At 38.7% G+C, this 15,530-nt stretch overlaps 1 protein-coding gene and 1 pseudogene across 1 annotated transcript in view; one reads left to right on the top strand and one right to left on the bottom strand.

The window, feature by feature from the left end:
* Positions 1–15,530, top strand: part of ATL3 (atlastin GTPase 3) — a 31,826-nt gene that overhangs the window by 12,885 nt on the left and 3,411 nt on the right. Inside the window, exons 4-10 of the mRNA XM_039860340.1 lie at positions 2,616–2,720; positions 3,215–3,265; positions 7,467–7,523; positions 8,205–8,297; positions 9,147–9,285; positions 14,599–14,726; positions 15,351–15,407. Of these exons, the coding sequence (XP_039716274.1) occupies positions 2,616–2,720; positions 3,215–3,265; positions 7,467–7,523; positions 8,205–8,297; positions 9,147–9,285; positions 14,599–14,726; positions 15,351–15,407 (630 nt within the window). The remainder of the gene's footprint in view (positions 1–2,615; positions 2,721–3,214; positions 3,266–7,466; positions 7,524–8,204; positions 8,298–9,146; positions 9,286–14,598; positions 14,727–15,350; positions 15,408–15,530) is intronic.
* On the bottom strand, positions 8,469–8,587 carry LOC120600940 (uncharacterized; annotated as a pseudogene).

Consider the following 15,530-nt stretch of genomic DNA (forward strand, 5'->3'; position numbering starts at 1 on the left):
TTTACTGTCTCCACAGTTTCGCCTTTTCCAGCATGTCATATAATTGGAATCATACAGTGAGTAGGCCTTTCTGATTGGCTTCTTTCACTTAGCAATGTACTTTCATGGTTCTTTTTATGATTTGATAGCTCATTTCTTTTTATTGCTAAATAATATTTCATTATATGGATGTACCACACTTTATCCATTCACCGACTGAAAGACACCTTATTTGCTTCCAAGTTTTGGCAATTAGGAATAAAGCTGTTCTAAATGTGTTTGCAGTTTTTGTGTGGACATAAGTTTAAACTCATTTAGGTAAATGCCAATGAGTGCGATTGGTGGCTTGTATGGTAAGACAGTGTTTAGTTTTGTAAGAAACTGCCAAACTGTTTTTCAAAGTAACTGTACTATTTTGAACTCTCTAAGCAAGGAATGAGAGTTCCTGTTGCTCCACATCCTTGCCAGCATTTGGTGTTGCTAGTTTTCTGGATTTTGGCCATTCTGTTAGGTGTGTTGTGGGATCTCATTGTTGTGTTTCCTAGGAACCTTGTTAGAAAGCATCACGTTCAGACGTTCAGCAGGATCAGGAGTGCTTTAAAAATCAGTGTGATATTGGATAAATGCCGTACTGATAAGCAGTTCTTTAGAAGTTAGCCAAATAAGTTAAACATGATTGTCTTGGGTTGTTTTTTTTTTTTTATATATATATACTTGGTGAGATTTTAGTTTAGAAATTATCTGGTTTAAGAAGTAGAGAGATAATTCATTTGTTTTTACTTTGTAATTAAAAATCAACATTATTAAAGGAGTAGCTCTGGTTTATTTTTTTTAACTGTTATATAGTAATCATCATACAAATATATCATACTTACCCATTTTCCTTCTGGTGGGCTTATAGATTATTTACCTTTTAAAAAATTTTTATAATCCCGCTACAGTGAACAGCTTGATAAATGTCTCCTTGAGTAAGTGTACAAGCATGTCTCCAGGCCACAGTGTTTTGAACTTTGTCCCTGACCCATTAAGGTAGAGAAGTCAATTTATTGGCTTATGACTAGTATTTAGTATATGTGCTGCCGAAGCAAGCACAATTGTGACCAGTATTTAAAAAAGAAAGAACTAGAACAGAGTAGAAAGTGTCAGAGTGCCATACACATACAAATTTAGTTCCAGCTTTATGTATGTGCATTTTTGGTCATGATGTAAAATACATTTCTTACTTTGGGTTCCAGCCAAAAACATTAGAAAGCCACTTAGAAGTAGAATTGCTGGGTCTGAGAATGCGCATTTCCCTTTTCCAGCTACTGCCAAATTGTTCTTGAAAGCGGTTATGGCACTAGGGGTCTGCCACATGAGATGAGAATACATTCCCCCATATACTCAGCACTTTATCTAAGTGTTCATGTGACTCTCGCTCCTCAAAAGAGCTTCTCTTTAGTGTTTCCTCTTGCTTCCTCTGTCTAGCCTCGTTTTTCTAGTTAGCAAATCTATGCCATGATTAGCCTTTTGTTATTGAGATATAATTTGCATACCATAAAATTCATCCTTTAAAAAGTATATAATTCAGCAGTTTTTGGGATGCTCCCGAAGCTGTGCAAATATCACCGCCATCTAATTCCAGAACATTTTGATCACCCCCAAAAGAAACTGAGTCCCCATTAGCAGTCATTCCTCTTCTCTCTCTTCTCAGCCCCTGGCCACTACTGACCTTTCAGAATTACACATAGGAGATCATAGGTTTTGGATAGTTCCTTTTGTGTGTTTGATTTGTAGTCTTAATCGGATTTTATATGTATCAGTTACTTGCTTTTTTTTTTTTTTCAGCAACATTTTGTTTTTTAACGAAAGTAATATATAAACGTAGTTTAAATAGTTAATTAGCATTTCATTGTTCACAATAAAGAAGAGCATCCTTCCTCCTGGCTGGTCCCCTTCTTCAGAGGTGGCCACTTGTAGTACTTTGACTGTGTCTTTGGCTATTTGTTGCTAAATTTTTTAATTGCACTTTCAGGGTGGGAATGGATCATTAAGTCCTTTTTGGAAAACCTAAGGCTTCATGAAGCCTAGCTATGTTTATAGAGTGTGAAGATAGCTTGCATTCTCCTTTAGTTTGGCCTTTTTGGTGTGGTCTATCTTCTGTAAAGGTTCAATGTTAATTTTCTTTTATCAAACAACCAGAACACCCTAGAAATTTGAGAAAATACAGCTTTGCCAGTAAATGCCAAAAATATTCCAATACATACGTTTTCTTTTATTGGATTATGCCTAAGTTTAAACTAAGTCAATTAATATTTTTAATTTCTTTTTCAACAACAACTAAACATCCAAATGACTGGCTTGGTCAGTGAGCTAATTGGCCTCAACATTTGGCCATCTTAGTTGGTGGGGTGCTTTCCCGCTCCTGTATTGCTCTGTAAGCCGGTTTTTTATCGTTTCATTAGGTCAGAGCAGATGATCTCCAGCAAAGTTCTCTGGTCAAAACAAGGCACCTAAATAATTAGACTTTCTGATAGACCCTACAAGCAGGTGTTTACGTCTCATTTAAATGTTACCTGTCCTATTCCGTTTCTCCTTTACTTTTTCCCCTTCTTGCTTTAACATGTTTTGTGTGTTTTTTTCCCTTTTTTTTGTAGGTCGCAGTTGTTCTGATGGATACCCAGGGGGCATTCGACAGCCAGTCCACCGTGAAAGACTGCGCTACCATCTTCGCTCTGAGCACCATGACCAGTTCTGTTCAGGTAAAACCACTTGACTAGAGAAAAAAGTTTGTAGAGGAAATAAGGTGAAGGGAGTACATCTAATTTTAGTTATTGTTCTGTTGTCAGAACTCCTATGGTGATATACAAATGTTCTTTTTAGACTACAGATATCAGTTAACATTTACAAGCTCAAGAAGCAGCCTAAACTATCCCATTTTGGTCATAAATATATATAAAAAAAACTCCAAGAAAAGTCAAAGTGGAAATTGAAATTATATCAGTGACATCAGATAGGAAGTGTAGATTTGGTAAGAACTTAAGAAAAATATTTTTTAAACTGTAAAGGAAGAATTATGTTATTTCAGCTGTGCATGCATAGTTTTTCAAAAGACATAATATTACTGTTTGAACAGACTTCATATTCTTATATGCAAACCTTTAAATGTACAAAACTTCTTTTCAGTGCTTTAGGCTTATTTGAGCTTTGTTTGAAGTAAGCTAGAGTCGTATCAATCTGGATTTTTGTTTTCTAGATTTATAATTTATCCCAGAACATTCAGGAAGATGATCTTCAACAGCTACAGGTATATATTCCTCATAAAAACATCATTATATGTCATTTAAAAGTTTTAAGACATAAAAATTTTACTGAGTACTTTTAGCAAAAGCTTGAAATGTGAAGGAAGGCTTTTGGTTCATAGTAATCCTATACTCTGTATATCTGTTGCTGAGGAGTCAGGGAAGGCTTTACTGCGTAGAGCAGGGAACTGAAGAAAGTGGGCATGTAAGTCCTGCAGATTCGTCTTGGGGGAAAGGTGGGTTAGTAGAGGGGAACAGCAAGGAGAAAAATGTGAGGCGGAGGGTGCTTGGCAGGATAAAGCAGCAATGAGGCCAGTGAGTGGGATCTGAGGGTGTGACAGGAGGAGGCTAAGCGATGAAGTGAGAGAGGCCTTAAGGTCCTGGTGACGCCTGGCCTTTGCAAGGACTTGGGCTTTTCCTCTGGGTGAGGTGGGAGCCATGTTTTGAGCAGGGGAGTGATATTATTTGACATGTTGTAGAAGGATCACTTTGGCTGTTGTGTTTAGGATAGATTTCTAGAGGGGCAAGTGTGTATCCAGTGAGACTGATTACGAAGCTATTGCAATAATCCAGGTTAGGTTAAATATATTAAATTTTATAAAATACATAGAGTTATGTACCTGGAAAATAGCATGTCTGATAACTGCTAGTCATTATTTATTATTACCGTTATGACTACTGTTTCTAGTCAATGTCTTCCCTTCTCCATAGCAGTAGTTCTTACATGTTTTTCCTGTAAAATACTCTTCCGTGGGTATTGCAGAATTAAATACAGTTTCTGACATGCTTTTTAATTTCACTTCTCCTACTGACATTCAAGAAAACATATTAGAATGTGAGAGAATGAGCGTGTCATTTATTATAGAGACTACGTTGAATTGGTTCTAATTTATGTTTCTTTAAAAAAATAATAATAATAATTCCTAAACTTTGGCCCTTAATGTTACTACTAGCACTTACTTGTACCTTATAATTGGTGGTTCTGCACCAGTGCTATGACTCAGTGGTTGAGAGCTGCTGCTCTGTAAAAATTTCCGTCAAAACTTGAGTTGGACACACCTTTTCACCTAAAACTAATTCTTTTCTAAGCACCTTTCTTTCACACATTTCGTTGAACGCCCACCTTGCGTGAGGCAGTGGACCAGGTGCTAGAGATACACTAGTGTTTAAAGCAGACATAATTCTTTATGGATTTTTTTTAGCCCAGTCAGTGAGAGAGATACATAAGTGAATAGGCATGGGCAGTGTGTGAGGACTGCTGTCACAGAGCACCACAAACTGGGTGGCTTAAAACAGTAGAGATGGATTGTCTCACAGTTCTGGAGGCCATGTGCTCTGAAGCCTGTGGGGGAGAATCTTTTCTTACCTTTTTGTAGCTTCTAGTGCAGTGGTCCCCAACCTTTCTGGTACCAGGGACCGGAGCTTCTATGGGAATCTAATGCCTGTTGATCTGAGGTGGAGCTGAGGTGGTGATGCTGGTGCTGGGGAATGGCTGCAAATACAGAGGAAGCTTCACTGGCTCACCTGCTTCTGTGTGGCCCAGTTCCTAACAGGCCATGGACCAGTACAGGTCCGTGGCTCTGGGGTTAGGGACCCCTGCTCTACAGAGTGGCCACAGGACCTAATGGCTGGCGGACTTGTCTCACTTGACAAGGCTGATTGATGGCACATCTAGAAATTGCATAAATATAAATATTAAAAGGAAAAAATAATAGTCTTGTGTACCTGGACAGCCATAAGAATCAACTGTAAAACAATTTAGAACTAGAAAAAAACTCAGATCCCCATCACGAAATACAAATATAAATCAGAAGGCTTTCTTATCTTCCAACATTAACCAGTTTAAAAATGTAATGGAAAATATTTACTATAGCAGCAAAATATTAAAACCTCAGAATAAACTTAAGGAGATTCATCTGAAGCAATTCAGAGCTGTATGAGGCATATAAAAGATTTAACCACATGCAGAAATGTGCTTTGTTTCTTCTATATTTTTCTGTATTCTATGTGTGTATTTTCTGTATGTATCTATATGTGTAGCTAACACGTTATTCCAGATGGATTAAATATTTTGATGCAGAAAAAAACCAAACAAACCATAAATGACTAGAAAAAAGTAGGTCCAATATAAAATATCGAGGTAGAATTTTCTAAGCAAGACGTCAAAGGTAGAAGACAAAAAAAATATGGGTAGGTTTGATTTCGTATAAATTAAATAATTCTGAACCATAAGTGCAATTTAGTACTTCGCCCTCATCTGCGGTTTTGCTTTCCACAGTTGCAGTTACAGTCAACTGCAGTCTGAAAATATCAAGTGGAATATTCCAGAAATAAACAGTTCATAAGTTTTAAATTGTGTACCGTTCTGAGTAATGTATTGAAATCTTGCACTGTCCTGCTCTGTCCTGCCTGGGACATGAATCATCCCTTTGTCCAATGTGTCCATGCTGTAGAAACTCCCCGCCCTTTAGTCATTTAATAGCTGTCTCAGTTATCAGAGAGAGAGGGACCACATTTCACATCACTTATTATAGGATATTGTTCTATTTTATTATTGGTTATTGTTGTTAATCTCTTTCTGTGCCTTATTTATAAATTAAACTTCACCACAGGTATGTGTGTAGGAAAAAAACTTACTAGCATTCATATAAGGTTCAGATGATATTCTAGAATTGAAGGACATGAGTTTTTGTCTTTCTTGCTAGAAGCTTTTCTCAAAGGTCTGGTGGTCCGTGGCCATCTGTATTTAAGAGTGAGCCACTGAAAAGCTGACTCGGAGCTTTGGTCAGAGGTGGGCCTTGTGTACTGGCTTGGATCGCAGTGAGGTGACTGGGCAAGACAATTTAGCTTTTTTTGTTGCAACCTCGAAATGCCTATATTTGCAGACTGTTATTCTTGGGCTGTCGGTCTCCAGAGAATAATTCTTTAAACTCCTGCCTGCGCTAGGTGGCAGGGAGCTTGGCTGTGACTGCAGTGAGTGAGTGTGCCAAGGAGGCTCACCGCTCAGTGTGATTGGAGACTTAGGCTTAAGTACCTGTTTCCAGTCAGGCAGGAGACTTATTCCTTCCTTGTTCAGCTAAGTTTGGAGTCAAAGTCTCAATTCCTTTTGCTTTATCCTCTTCAGATAGTACATTTCCCATCTTCTGTGGGGGCAGGAAGAGCATTGGAGGTGGAGAACAGAGCAGGATCTGGGAATCTGGGAATATTAGGTGTTCTCTCCACAGACTTTCAAACATTTTAGTTATCTCCCTCACCCTCTCCTTCAGGGTAACTGGTGCTTCTAATTTCTGAGCCTTTCAGGGATTCTGCTGAGAGAATCTGCTCATTTCTTGATGGCCCCTGCCTCTAACCTTAAAGGATTCTCAGTCATTCGAATGGCGTACATACTATGGGTCTAACACTCTTCTTGATGCTAGAGGTATAGTGGCGCACAAAACAAACGTCCCTGCTCTCATGGCGTCTCAGTGCTAGTAGTGAAGACAGACACTAATTACGATAAGTAAAGGTATAGTATGTTAGATAGTGAGATACATTAAGGAGAAAAATTAAAGAGACATGGGGTAGGAAACATTGTGTGGAGAATTTCAGTCTTTTTAGGTAGAGGGCCATGGAAGGCTTCGTTGAGAGGCTTTGAGTAAAGACTTTAAGAAGTGAGGGACCCGATTGTACAGATACTTGGGGGAAGGACATTACAGGCAGGAGGAGGAGTCATCAAAGGCCCCAAGGCAGCAGTGTGCCCAGCGTGTTTGAAGAACAGCGAGGAGGGCCAGTGTGGAGGGATCAGGGATCAGGCTGTAAGGACTGGCTTTTATATTGAATAAGGCTGGGGCGGGGGTGGGGGTGGGGGTGGGCAGCGGCAGGGCGTGCTCTAACTACCCTTGAACCGTTATATGGGAATTGGGAATAGTGTGGGGAAGGGAGTGGGGCAGGGAGACCAGTTAGGAAGCTATTGAAATATTCCAAGCTCCATGGAAGTTGTGAGTGGTTGGATTCTGGATTTGCTAACGAATTGGGATGTGGGATGTGAGACAGATCCAAGATTATTTTAAGGTTAATGGCTCCTGTGGGCTTTGCAACTGTAGAACTTTCGTTTCATGTAAGTAGTATTCAGTCTGTTCAAAGACCTTTGCCAAAGACTAGACACAGAAACTCTTTAAGTAATTTTGCCTTACAAGCCATAACTCTTCTTTTTTCTCTTTTTTAAAGCTTTTCACAGAATATGGTCGTCTGGCAATGGATGAAATTTTCCAAAAACCCTTTCAGGTATAATGTTAACTATAAATATTCATATTTTTGTTTTAGTTCAGGGATCAGCAAACTACAGTTCATGGGCCAAATCTAGCCAGCTTCTTATTTTTACATGACCCGTGAATTAGGAATCGTTTTTACATATTTAAATGGTCGAAAAAAATCAAAAGAGATTTTATGATGTGTGTAAATCATCTGAAATTTAGCATCTATAGCTAAGGTTTTATTAGAACACAGCCACACTTGTTTGTACTGTCCATGGCTGCTTCTTGCTGCTATAGCCTAAAATACTTATTCTCTGGCTCTTTACACAAAAAATTTTCTGACTTCTGCTTTAGCTAATGGTTTCATGAGGATGAGAATGCACAGTAACCTCAATAAAATTAGAAGAGCTTTAAGTATTGTTATTATTTTAGTTTTCTTTTTCTTTCTGTTAAAAGTAGATCTGATTGAAGACTAGCTAGTGCCATTTTGTTTTCTCACTTGTCCTTGACCACATTCCCCATACTCGCTTTTAGTGTACATGTCCTCCTAGTGTTTATAACGTTTCTAAGACATTACAGAATAGATCAATCCTTCAGCATATTTTTTTGTCCCCTTTGAAGAAGCTGACGTTGTGCAAAGAAGCATTTCACTTGTTGTTTTGAAAATCCATTTATGCAGCATTACAATATGTTCTGCTCTTCTCCCAAATAGACACTGATGTTTTTGGTTCGAGACTGGAGTTTCCCTTATGAATACAACTATGGACTACAGGGAGGAATGTCATTTTTGGATAAACGTTTACAGGTAAGTAGAAATATAACCTGAAGAATTACCTAAAGGTAGTGATAACTTTCTCATTTGCCTTTAACTATTGCATGTAAAGCAGTTTATGGAAAATTATTTTAAGTGTGTTAAATACTTATGAATATTCACACACTACTATTCATGTTTTATTTATTTGTTTGTTTGTTTTAATGCCTACAGCACCTGGTATTCTTAGGTGGTCTCCCATCCAAGTAGTAACCAGGCCCGATCCTGCTTAGCTTCTGAGATCAGACAACATCGGGCGTGTTGAGGGTGGCATGGCCATAGATAACACTTCACGTTTTAGAATAAAGTAGCCAGGTCTATAATGCACGGGGACTATAGAGAACTCTGGGCAAAACCCAAGCTTTCCTTTTACATTCTACATCAGGTTCTGTATGTGCCTTTAGGACGCCACATTCAGAACTTTAGTTCTGTTGTTCTTATTCAGAATTCTTATTTGTTTCAGGATGACTATAAACAGGCTTAGCCTTTTCTCCAAAATTAAAGCACAGCAGGTTTTTGTCAATTACTACCAGTTGGTTAGATCCTCCTTTATGCCTACAAACCTTCTGTTGTTCTTCCTAAGTATCGTGTAATACTCTTTAAAAAAAAAAAACAAAACAAAACTCTTTAGTACCTATTCTTTGATATGTCTAGGAGCCAAGCCATGGTTAATCAAAGTTGTGCGTTTATTGCTTCTTAGGGTTCTGAGTTTGCTCGTTGGACAAAACATAGGCCACTGTGACCCATCAGAGTTGGGAAGTCTTCTTTCCTTTGTCCTGTACTAGTGGTTCCTAATGAAGAAAAACAAATAATCTTTTGTGAATTGTTGATCTTCATTGGCAGGTGAAAGAACATCAACATGAAGAAATTCAGAATGTCCGAAATCACATTCACTCATGTTTCTCCAGCGTCACCTGTTTTCTCCTGCCACATCCAGGACTCCAGGTGGCCACAAGCCCTGAGTTTGATGGGAAATTGAAAGGTATGTTACAAATGATGTTATTTTAAACATGTGATTGGATCTTTGGAATTAGTGACCAGAAAATGTCAGTTATGAATCTAGTGACTGCTTAAGAGAAATAGTGTGTTGTCTTAGAAAAAATAGCATTTAGAGTCTGGTTCAGTTTTTGCTCCTGTCTACTGTGACCATCAGAATAAGTTCACATTAGTTTCTCCATCGGTCTTTCTAAGAGACATGTTATGATTATTGGTTTATAAGAGATAAAAGTGCTAAGTAAAGGAAGACTGAACATTTGTCAGGTAATAATTTATCAAGTAAAATTAACTTCCCAAAGAAAGGTAAGATAATACATGTCATGGCCATTGTTTTCAGCTTATTTGTGATTATAACAAAACCTGATGCTGGGTCATACCTTAATATTAGGAAGTGCTGACTAGATGGTAGCTTAGAGAAATCAGAGTTGGGACTCTTGGGTTCCATCATCTTATTTTTGTTCCTTATTCATTGAGACCTTGAATCATTTAATGGCTAACCCTCAGTTTAAACGTGTGTTAAACTGAGCATTTTTGTTTGTAAACTTATCTGAGCTTCTCAGGTTCCCAGTAAAGTAGAAATAATAGTAGTTGCCATTTTTAGAGGCCCACTTGTGTTCCCAGCTGTCTTAGTCTGTTTGGGCTGCTGTAAGAGAATACTGTAGACTGGGTAGCTCGTAAACAACAGAAATTTATTTCTCGTGGTTCTGGAGCTTGGAATTCCAAGGTCAGTGTGGCAGTGTGGTGGGGTAAGCGTTCCCTTCCTGGTCTCAGAGTTCTGGTTGTATCTTCACGTGATGGAAAGGGCTAGGGAGCTCTGTGGGTCTCTTATGAGAGCACCAATCCCATTCAGGAGGGCTCCAACCCCATAGCCTAATCCCTTCCTGAAGGCCCTACCTACTAATGCCATCACCTTTAGGGGTTAGGTTTCAACATATGCATTTGTAGGGGCGGGGGGTAGAGGTGGGGTGAGGGTGGGACGACACAAACATTCAGACCATAGTACCAACACTATGGTAGTCACTTTCATACTCAGTGATCCCAGTAATTCCATGAAGCCGATGTTATTTCCTTGATTGTACAGATAAACTGGTCAGGAGAGTGAAGTAACTTGCTCAGAGTACTTAGCTAGTAAGTGGTGGGGCAGAGACTCACATCCAGATCTCTCTTACTCCAAATCCATACTGTGTTCAAATAGAAGTTCTTCTGTTATATTGAGGAAGTAACTTAGAGGAATATATACGGTTTAGTTACCAGGAGAAATTGACTCAGTTGATCCAAGAAAGTTAATGTATTTGTTCACCTTAAGATTTACGTTCCAACTTGTAATATTGCAAAATAAACCAAGTTTGAGAGACTTACCTTCTTTACCCTCTATTTGTCACTTGTCTGATATTTTTATGTGGGTGGCAGCTTTCCTGAGCGGAACACCTCCAGACCCTGTTAGACAACAATTCAGAAATCCAAATTTGAGGTCTGGCTTTGGAGAGAAATCTGCTTAGACAGAACTGGAGCTAGAACCTTTTACCTAAAAAGTAGTTGCAATTGACTTCAGAGTTGAGTATAGAGAGAAAGTTGAGTGTGTAGATGATACGTCTTTTAGGGTTATAATGCTCCATCATTAGATATGTGTTTACCAAACGTACACTCTGGTTTGTTCATTGCTGGTAGGGAGGTTGTTCAGTGGAATTGTTAAATGAAGATGATCAGAAAGGTGGGTTGGAGAGACTGCATGCTTTTTCCTCTTTCCTCACGGTGGTGTCAGCTATTTCAGGTATAAACACACGGAATGGCATTCTTCTGTATTGGCAAACATTTCGATAATTCAAAACATTGTGTTTTAAAACTCATTTTTATCATGCTATTCCAGGTAACAAGAAAAGCTTCTTAAAAGTTCTATAACCCTGGCTTTTGTAAGTTGGCATCGCTTTTGGTTATGCATATTGTATTAGTTTTCTATGACTGCTGTAACAAAGTTCCACAAACTGGGTGGCTGAAGACAACAGAAATTTATTCCCCAACAGTTCAGGAGACCGGAATTCCAAAATGGAGGTGTCGGCAGGGTTGGTTCCTTCTGGAGGCACTGAGGGAGAATGTGTCCCATGTTTCTCTCCTCACTTCCAGTGATTACTGGAAGTCCTTGGCATTCCTTGGTTTGTAGTTGGCATCACTCCAGTCTCTGTCTCTGTGGTCACATGACCACCTTCTGTGTGTACCTCTGCGTGTTCTCTTTTTTTATAAGAACACCACTCTGGTTTTAAATCTCACCCTAATCTGGTATGATCTCAGCTAATTACATCTATAAAGACTGTGTCTTCAAATAAGGTCACATTTTGAGATTCCAGGTGGACGTGCATTCAGGGTGCATATCGTTCAACCCGGTGTACATACTTAGAGATTATGAATGACTTATCACTAAATAGTAATGTGCTAAGTTTCATAGTATGTTTATAAAATAAGGAACAAATTCTGTATAAGCAAACCTTAGTCTCATAATTATGCACCATTTGCTTTCTTCATCCATGAATAAACTATAAAATACATTTATAGGGTTAAAATCTTTATTTCTTACATGAAAAGGCAAGTCCCAAAGGAAGAAATACAAATGGGCAATATATACCCGTGACTATACGTGTAGCATCACAATAATCAAGGAATGCAAGTATGTCGGTACAGTCTTTAGAGATCATCTCTGTCACGAGACACTTGTCTACTCTAAAAGTAATATTTTGGTACAGCTTTGACAGAAACAGTAATAGCTGAGGGTCTGTAGAACTGTGTATAGTAACAATCTGTGGTGTCTGGATCTTGCTAGTTCTTTGTATGAAATATTTTTGAAGCTCAGTCTTTCAGTGTGATGAAAGTTGAAACCATAATAGAAGGTTTTTTTGAAGGTAATACATTCACATGTTTGTAGTTTTGCAGTTTCTTTAGTATATGCAAGCAAATATGAATATATACAATAGCATATTATGTACACTTTCACTCCAAGGTTATAAAGAATTTATCCTACTCTTTTTGTTGTTGTTGTTAAAAACTTGCAGTTTTATTTTTCTCATTATAATTTATGATCCAATTTGGATCCAACTTATTTTCTGAATCGCTAACCCATTTGTCCCAACAGTATTTATTGAATAGTCCAACTTTTCTCCACTGGTTGAAGCGTCACTTTTGTCATATATTAAGCCACTAATCAGTGTGCAATGTGGGGGTTAATCCCTTTTTAAAGTTGGTATAGACCGTACTTTGGCACCATCCTGAGGAGACTATAGGATTAAGAATATTTAGATGGAGGTTGGTATCTGTCGGAAGCCAGCCGACCAAGTCAAACCGGGTACCTGAATCGGGGAGCGGGGACTGAGAAAAAAGAGAAGACAGACAGGGTGCAGGAGGGAGAGCAGATCTCACAACTGTCTCTCCGACTTTATTTCTTATCCTTCTTTTTATACATAATCTGTTCCTTTTGGTATCCCAAGATAACATAATTAAAGTAACATCCTGAAGATCAAGGTACAATCGACACTTCCTTTGACACTCCCTTTGACACTCCCTTTATCTATACTTAATCTTCTTCTTCCTGGAATTCCACAGAACCAGCCTTTTCCTTTTTATGCAAGCAGGCCTCCGGAGATAAACCATGCATTCTTTTGAATTTGGGGAGCTTTATCTCCCTACAGGTATCCACTTACTTAGGTAGAACAGTTTAACTCTGATTACCTTCCTCCTAAAGTGTTTTAGCTTTGTCTTCTTTTTAACCTCATCAATTAACCGTCATTATTATCTATAAGGTAATATTTGTTTAGCTTTCCTTACATGTTTATTGATTCCTTCAACCTTTCTTTTATTGTAGACCTTATTCCAGGAGATCTTTGCCATGCTGCGATTTTACTGTTAATGTGTGTAGTTCTTTCTATTTAATGTACTCATTATGTGCTGTAGTTTCTGAAGCTGTGGATTTACGTATTTCATCAGTGAGAGAATTCTCAGCCATAGGACTCCAGTTAGACATGTATTAAATTTCATTCAGCCTTCCATATTTTAATTTTTCTTTTTTATTTCCCATCATCAGATTTCTTTGTGCAGCTGTTTGGTACATGATTCAGATCTACTTTTTTCTCCAGAGATTTGTGTTCGCTCCTTTAGGGAGGGAGCTAGGGGCTTACTGACCCCAGACCATTCCAGCCGCTCCCTTCTGGGATCCAACTTAATTTAGGAGTTAATTTTGCCAAAAGTCACCCGTTGTAGTGAATGCCCTCAAGTGAGCCGCCCTGAGTTCACTGCTCTGGTTTCGGCTCACGTCTCCTGCCACCTGCTCAGCCCCTTGCAGCCCTTTTACTTTCAGGCCCAGCAGTGTAGTGGAATATATTTTGTGCAGGATCTTGTTAGGATGAAGGTCCCTTCAGATTCTCTTGTCAGTGCTATCAGAAGCAGAAGTCCAAAGATACCGTTTTTCACCAATTAAATCAGTAAAGATTTTAAAAACGATAATCTGTCGAGTGGTAAACACGCCTTCTCATACGTTGGTGGGTATAATTGGTGCAGTCTTTTACAAAAACAATTTAGCAATATGTAAGAACCTGAAATGGGAAGGGTATGGATGTTTATTTACTTTATTTTAATTTTTCAGTTAGAGTTGACATTCAGTACATTGAATATTCAGGTGTACAGCGTAGTGGTTAAACATTTATGTAATTAACAAAGTGATTCCCCTCATTAGTCTAGTGCCCACCTGGCATTATACATAGTTATTAGAATATTATTGACTATATTCCCTAGGCTGTACTTTTTCATCCAGATAGGGATATTTTAAATGTTAATTGTGATTATCTGATGGTGGGCTTTATAGATTTTTAAAAATAGTTTTGAATGTTTTCCAGGAGTCTACATTGTCATTATAATATCGAGTAATTCCTCTCAGAGGATCATATAATTGAAGGAAATAATCTTAGGAAATAAATTAACTTGAAGTTTTTCCAACAGATTTTATGGTGATATTTGTAATTGGAAAAATTTAGAAACCACTTTCATTTCATTCACAGCTCTGTCTTCAGCTCTGTGGCAATGCCTGCCACAGAAAGGTGCTCAGAACGGCTGAGTGAATAAATGAAATGAGAATGCCTCAATTTTATAAGTTAGGGCTGTGAAGATTGAAGAGTTCCTGCCTTGATGTGGGTTCCTACCCACTTTCTGTTCAGTTGATAGTTTGAGTTGGTTGGAAACCTAGAAAGGTTGTGTTTCATGCTCACCTTGGTTAAATAGTCTGTTTGGCTTATTGTTTCCTTCTTCATGGTCCCGCGAACAGATATCGCCAGTGAATTCAAAGAGCAGTTACAGATACTGATACCGTATGTATTAAACCCAGCGAACTTAATGGAAAAGGAGATCAATGGCTCAAAAGTCACCTGTCGGGGGCTGTTGGAGTATTTTAAGGTAAATACGAGTTTCAATTGTTAAACTGTTCAGACTTTTGGTAAAATGGGTCTAGGTTGTAAACTAACTTGAATTTCAGTATTTTAATAGCTTAGAAGGAAGTTTCATGGGGGAGATGGTGAGAGGCATTTTCAGACTTCAGTGTCCTTCCATGAGTGGGCCACTGGGTGGCAGTATTAGTGTAAGAACCAAATGGATGTTCTTTGCACTCTCTTAGAGGAGTAATTTCTGTGGCTAAAGGAAGATTGTTCCTCAAGGAAGATGGTGTGGACAGGAGGTGGTTAGGAAGTTGCTGTGAGTAGGAGGAGACGGCACCTAGATGTGACACGACTACCTCAAGGCGGATGGTCACTCTGCCCACAGGTAGTGGTGAGGCCAGTGTGCATGGGGAGTCTGGTGGGAGTCTTAGCCTCGGTAGGCTCGTGCTGCTTGAGAACATTTTTAGTTCACTAAAAATGCTAACATGCACTCCAAGGCGTGTTGTGGTTTTGCTAATTCCTGGGTGTTGATCTAGGTCTTTAGGAAAATGCAGTTGTGTATGGTCACTGTTTCTAAAAGTTAGAAGTATGATTAAATATGACAGAGTGACATTTTTCGTAATGGCTTTCATGTTTATGTTTTAAGGCATACATTAAAATTTACCAAGGAGAAGATTTGCCTCACCCCAAATCCATGCTTCAGGTAAGCAGTTCTTTGACATTCTGAGCGATACCCTTTGATTACGTGAGTTGACCCACGTATAGTAAGCGGAGCCCTTCGAGAGTGCGGTCGCTCTCCTTCCCCGCTGGCTGAGCTCTGCCGATG

Source organism: Pteropus medius, unplaced genomic scaffold (genome assembly GCF_902729225.1).
Source record: "Pteropus medius unplaced genomic scaffold, Ma_sr-lr_union100, whole genome shotgun sequence".
Classification (NCBI taxonomy): Eukaryota; Metazoa; Chordata; class Mammalia; order Chiroptera; family Pteropodidae; genus Pteropus; species Pteropus medius.